The sequence below is a fragment of the Salmo salar genome, chromosome ssa16 (genome assembly GCF_905237065.1).
Source record: "Salmo salar chromosome ssa16, Ssal_v3.1, whole genome shotgun sequence".
Classification (NCBI taxonomy): Eukaryota; Metazoa; Chordata; class Actinopteri; order Salmoniformes; family Salmonidae; genus Salmo; species Salmo salar.
In genome coordinates, this window is record NC_059457.1 from 86,692,271 (window position 1) to 86,698,270 (window position 6,000).

Sequence of the window (6,000 nt, forward strand, 5' to 3'; positions counted from 1 at the left end):
AAAATAACTACAATGTAACATTTTATTACGGTATCGCAAATTTAATTCACCACAAACAACTTGATTAAAATGTTGTTAACATGTTACGAGAAATTCGACTTCAAATTCTCATTTTGTGGAGCTTACTGTCAATGTTGACGAAGTTAGAAAAGTTCGGAACCGTACTAACCTGACGTTAGTTAGTTAGCATTAGCCATCAAGCTAACCTAGTAGGCGCGAGCAGGTTTGACAGCTTTCAGCATTCATATCTAACCTTCCTAAAACATCGGGAACGCAAATGTCATTTATAAAGAGCAATAGCGCAATATTGAACAATACATTTGACTCAAATGCATACCTGACAGACGTAGCTAAGCCGTTTGTTGCGGTCAACCGTAGGGGTCTTGGAAATGCATTAAGTTTGTCGCCCTGTGTGTAGTTGAATCCCTGCTCTAAGGCTCAACGTTGGCTAGAGCTATGTGGCGATTGGGGAGGGGTGGCATTACAAGAGCACGATTGTTTTCCCTCTTCCACTGTGGAGTTTAGGACTGAGAGAGGACGACGTAGCACACTAGCTAGTAGGTAGCTGTCTAACATTTTGCCGATTTTATTTACCACGAATTTAAGCATAAAATAGATAGCATACCCGCTGAATATGTAATTCAACATTTAAAACCATGATCAGAACACTGTCAGCTGTAACTCCAACCTTGTTTTCTCCAGTGAATGAATGGTCTCCGTACTTCATATGAATATGTAATATTACTGCACAGCTAATGCAAAATACTTGTTGGCTATTTTTGTGTTACGGATGGTTTTCATTATTTAGTGATGTTGGAAATAATTGTATTCTATAAGCCTGTGTGTGTCTACACCTTCATGAACAGTGGTGTCATTGATCAACACAGGTCAGTAGGAGTAGCTGATTCAACCCTGAACTGTGCATGAGGAGGGACATAGGAGTGGTCTGGAATATAAACATAACTAACCCTGACCAATGTACACAAAGGTACTTTGCTGCTAGTATAAATTATAAACGTTTTTTTTTCAAAGCCATAGGTAAAGTATTTGTGCAGTCTTTGGCCTCCATTTTATTGTTGACTCAGTGTGGTGTGACCTGCTTCTTCCCGGAGCTAGCTCGGGCTGTCAGCTGTGTGTGGTGAGGCAGGTAAGTCAGGTGAGATGTGTTCTAGAAGGATATAGGTCACTGGATACAGGTGTGCCTCATCAGGTAGTTGTGCCTGAGCAGTTGTTTGAGCAGGTATGAGCCCCGCCCCATCCTCTCTATGGAACTAACCTCTCTGGTGATTCCTCTGGCTGGGAAACATTCATACGGCCTGTGTGTGTTGGGTTTGGTATCATAGCCTTTCTCTTCTCCTGTCTGCCACCAGCCTCTCTCAGTCCATAGTCTTTGTTCTCTCCATTCCTGCTCATAGTCTTTCTTCTCTCTCTCTCTCTCTCTCCTCTCCCTCTCTCACTTTCTCCCCCCCTCTCCCTCTCTGCCCCTCTCTCTCTTTCTCTGAAGGGGCAGCAGCAGTAGTAGGTTGGATGCGGGTTGTGTGTGCGGTGCTGTGCCTTGGCCTTGTAGGGGCGCTGCAGCGGGACCAGGTAGCTCAACATGCCATCAAGCTGCATCGGGGCAGGAGTGCTGTGGCCAAGCACGCTTGGAGCTGGGTGTCTGATAACTGCCGGCGCCTGGGCAGCCTCATCCGACAGAAGAACACTGCCATTAAGAAGCTAGCTGTGGCTGCAGCCGCTGTGGGGCGAGACCACTCCCTCTCAGATCCAGAGAGACTCTTCCAGGTGGGCGCCAGAGTAAAATGGACCGTTTAGCTCCATACCCTGACCCTAATCCTACCGGACCCTAACTCTTAGTCAATCTAACTATTTTTGGCTCAATATGGTTATTACCTTGTTATTAGAGCGACTACCTGGTTATTGCCTTGTTATTAGAGAGACTTAACTTGTTATTACCTTGTTATTAGAGACTCTTATTAACTTGTTAGTACCTTGTTATTAGAGACTCTAACTTGTTATTACCATGATATTAGAGAGACTAATAACTTGTTATTACCTTGTTATTAGAGAGACTCAAAAACCTTGTTATTACCTTGTTATTAGAGAGACTAATAACTTGTTATTAGAGACTCTAACTTGTTATTACCTTGTTATTTATTAGAGAGACTAAGAACTTGTTATTACCTTGTTATTAGAGAGACTACCTGGTTATTACCTTGTTATTAGAGAGACTCTATCAACTTGTTATTACCTTGTTATTTATTAGAGAGACTAAGAACTTGTTATTACCTTGTTATTAGAGAGACTCTATCAACTTGTTATTACCTCGTTATTAGAGCGACTTTCCAGGTGAGCTTTTTAACCCCATCTCACCCTAACCCGGTATTTAACTTGGACAGGAGCTCACCTGAGCTGAGTACCGGCACCTCAAATGTTCTACTGCTGGAGCTCCTGCACCTCTATAGCAGTGGCTCCCAACCTTTTTCGGTTACTGTTATCGGAGTACCCCTGAAGTATCCCCTTGTGCATTTTACCAGTAGGCCTATTACCACATGGGTCTCCTCAAGTACCCTCTGTGGATAGGCCAAGTACCCTGTGTGGATAGGCCAAGTACCCCGTGTGGATAGGCCAAGTACCCTCTGTGGATAGGCCAAGTACCCGGTGTGGATAGGCCAAGTACCCGGTGTGGATAGGCCAAGTGCCCGGTGTGGATAGGCGAAGTACCCCCGTGTGGATAGACCAAGTACCCCCGTGTGGATAGACCAAGTACCCCGTGTGGATAGACCAAGTACCCCGTGTGGATAGGCCAAGTACCCCGTGTGGATAGACCAAGTACCCCGTGTGGATAGACCAAGTACCCCGTGTGGATAGACCAAGTACCCCGTGTGGATAGGCCAAGTACCCCGTGTGGATAGACCAAGTACCCCGTGTGGATAGGCCAAGTACCCCGTGTGGATAGACCAAGTACCCCGTGTGGATAGACCAAGTACCCCGTGTGGATAGACCAAGTACCCCCGTGTGGATAGACCAAGTACCCCCGTGTGGATAGGCCAAGTACCCCCGTGTGGATAGGCCAAGTACCCCGTGTGGATAGGCCAAGTACCCCGTGTGGATAGACCAAGTACCCCGTGTGGATAGACCAAGTACCCCGTGTGGATAGACCAAGTACCCCGTGTGGATAGGCCAAGTACCCCGTGTGGATAGGCCAAGTACCCCGTGTGGATAGACCAAGTACCCCGTGTGGATAGACCAAGTACCCCGTGTGGATAGGCCAAGTACCCCGTGTGGATAGACCAAGTACCCCGTGTGGATAGACCAAGTACCCCGTGTGGATAGACCAAGTACCCCGTGTGGATAGACCAAGTACCCGGTGTGGATAGGCCAAGTACCCCGGTGTGGATAGACCAAGTACCCCGTGTGGATAGACCAAGTACCCCGTGTGGATAGACCAAGTACCCCGTGTGGATAGGCCAAGTACCCCGTGTGGATAGACCAAGTACCCCGTGTGGATAGACCAAGTACCCCGTGTGGATAGGCCAAGTACCCCGTGTGGATAGACCAAGTACCCCGTGTGGATAGGCCAAGTACCCCGTGTGGATAGGCCAAGTACCCCGTGTGGATAGACCAAGTACCCCGTGTGGATAGACCAAGTACCCCGTGTGGATAGACCAAGTACCCGGTGTGGATAGGCCAAGTACCCCGTGTGGATAGACCAAGTACCCCGTGTGGATAGACCAAGTACCCCGTGTGGATAGACCAAGTACCCCGTGTGGATAGGCCAAGTACCCCGTGTGGATAGACCAAGTACCCCGTGTGGATAGGCCAAGTACCCCTGGTTGGGAACCACTGCTCAATAGAATATTAGATCAACAGTATTGTGGAGCTCCTGCACCTAAATATAAACCGTAACAGCACCCAAAATGAGTACCGACACTTATTTTACTCCAAGTCCAGCACTGCCCTGACCCCAACCCTAACCTGAACCTTTCTCTGGAGTAATATGTTAATAAACATAACTGAACCTTCATATGACCAAGCCAGGGCACTGTTTAGTCAAAACTGACCTTTTAAAATGACTCTTAGTATCCAGATGTGTGTAAATAAAGGAGAGGAAACTACTTTAGAATATTGAGGTGCATCCCTGGTCTCACCCATCTTACCTTCTCTATCCCATGTCTGCCAAGTGCACAGTCTGGTTGTGTTCCTGGTTGTGTTCCTGGTTGTGTTCCAGGTTGCATTCCTGGTTGCGTTCCAGGTTGTGTTCCAGGTTGCGTTCCAGGTTGCGTTCCTGTTTGCGTTCCAGGTTGTGTTCCAGGTTGCGTTCCTGTTTGCGTTCCTGTTTGTGTTCCTGGTTGCGTTCCTGTTTGCGTTCCTGTTTGTGTTCCAGGTTGTGTTCCAGGTTGCGTTCCTGGTTGCGTTCCAGGTTGTGTTCCAGGTTGCGTTCCTGTTTGTGTTCCTGGTTGCATTCCAGGTTGCGTTCCTGGTTGCGTTCCTGGTTGCGTTCCAGGTTGTGTTCCTGTTTGTGTTCCAGGTTGCGTTCCAGGTTGCGTTCCTGTTTGCGTTCCTGTTTGCGTTCCTGTTTGCGTTCCTGTTTGCGTTCCTGGTTGTGTTCCTGGTTGCGTTCCAGGTTGTGTTCCAGGTTGCGTTCCTGTTTGTGTTCCTGGTTGTGTTCCTGGTTGCGTTCCTGTTTGCGTTCCAGGTTGCGTTCCTGGTTGCGTTCCTGGTTGCGTTCCAGGTTGTGTTCCTGTTTGTGTTCCAGGTTGCGTTCCAGGTTGCGTTCCTGTTTGCGTTCCTGTTTGCGTTCCTGTTTGCGTTCCTGTTTGCGTTCCTGGTTGCGTTCCTGGTTGCGTTCCAGGTTGTGTTCCAGGTTGCGTTCCTGTTTGTGTTCCTGGTTGTGTTCCTGGTTGCGTTCCTGTTTGCGTTCCAGGTTGCGTTCCTGGTTGCGTTCCAGGTTGCGTTCCAGGTTGCGTTCCTGGTTGCGTTCCTGTTTGCGTTCCAGGTTGCGTTCCAGGTTGTGTTCCTGTTTGCGTTCCAGGTTGCGTTCCAGGTTGCGTTCCTGTTTGTGTTCCTGTTTGCGTTCCTGGTTGCGTTCCTGGTTGCGTTCCTGTTTGTGTTCCTGTTTGCGTTTCAGGTTGCGTTCCTGTTTGTGTTCCTGTTTGCGTTCCTGGTTGCGTTCCTGGTTGCGTTCCTGTTTGTGTTCCTGTTTGCGTTCCTGGTTGCGTTCCAGGTTGTGTTCCAGGTTGCGTTCCTGGTTGTGTTCCTGGTTGCGTTCCAGGTTGCGTTCCTGGTTGCGTTCCAGGTTGTGTTCCAGGTTGCGTTCCTGTTTGTGTTCCTGTTTGTGTTCCTGGTTGCGTTCCAGGTTGCGTTCCTGTTTGCGTTCCAGGTTGCGTTCCAGGTTGCGTTCCAGGTTGTGTCCCAAACAGCACCCTGTTCCCTGTGTAGTACACTACTTCTGACCAGAGTTGTATGTTCCCTTGTCCAGGTGCACGCAACAGGAGGCTGCTGAGGGGAGGACGGCTCACAATAATGGCCGGGACTGCACAAATGGAATGGAATGAAACACCTGGAAACCATGGAAACCATGTGTTTGATGTATTTGATACCATTCCACTGATTCAGATCCAGTCATTACCACGAGCCCGTCCTCCCCAATTAAGGTGCCCACAGATTCCTGTGGTGTACACTCTGAAGGTTCCTAGTCTAGTGTCCTCTCTCTTCTCTCTCCCCCGTCCAAGGGTCCTAGTCTAGTGTCCTCTATCTTCTCTCTCCCCCGTCCAAGGGTCCTAGTCTAGTGTCCTCTCTCTTCTCTCTCCCCTGTCCAGGTTCACACTCTGGAGGTGTTCCAGAAGGAGCTGAATGAGAGCGAACGCTCAGTCTTCCAGGCGGTGGTGGGCCTGCAGAGGGCGCTGCAGGGAGACTACAGGGACGTGGTCAACATGAAGGAGAGCAGCCGTCAGAGACTGGAGGCTCTCAGAGAAGCAGCCATTAAGGTGAGGGCAGGAA

The 6,000-nt window shown here is 49.0% G+C and overlaps 2 protein-coding genes across 13 annotated transcripts in view; one reads left to right on the forward strand and one right to left on the reverse strand.

Annotated features, from left to right (window-relative positions):
• Positions 1-4,291, reverse strand: part of LOC106594144 (DCN1-like protein 2) — a 50,470-nt gene extending 46,179 nt beyond the window's left edge. Inside the window, exon 1 of one of the 3 annotated variants that reach the window (XM_045698404.1) lies at positions 4,158-4,285. In XM_045698404.1, coding sequence (XP_045554360.1) covers positions 4,158-4,235 — 78 coding nt within the window. In that variant the 5' untranslated portion in view covers positions 4,236-4,285. Of the gene's footprint in view, positions 1-337; positions 521-4,157 lie in introns of those variants that run through there. The other 2 variants (XM_045698406.1, XM_045698409.1) reach the window with 2 other exon arrangements.
• The window catches only part of tmco3 (transmembrane and coiled-coil domains 3), a 49,231-nt gene that overhangs the window by 894 nt on the left and 42,337 nt on the right, over positions 1-6,000 (forward strand). For 6 of the 10 annotated variants that reach the window (XR_006759875.1, XR_006759876.1, XM_045698388.1 and 3 more), the window contains exons 2-3: positions 1,505-1,782; positions 5,820-5,987. Coding sequence is in view for 8 of the 10 variants with exons in the window: in XM_045698388.1 (XP_045554344.1) it covers positions 1,505-1,782; positions 5,820-5,987 (446 nt within the window). In the remaining 2 variants the exon portion in view is untranslated. Of the gene's footprint in view, positions 1-267; positions 562-887; positions 989-1,504; positions 1,783-5,819; positions 5,988-6,000 lie in introns of those variants that run through there. The other 4 variants (XM_045698390.1, XM_045698391.1, XM_045698389.1 and 1 more) reach the window with 4 other exon arrangements.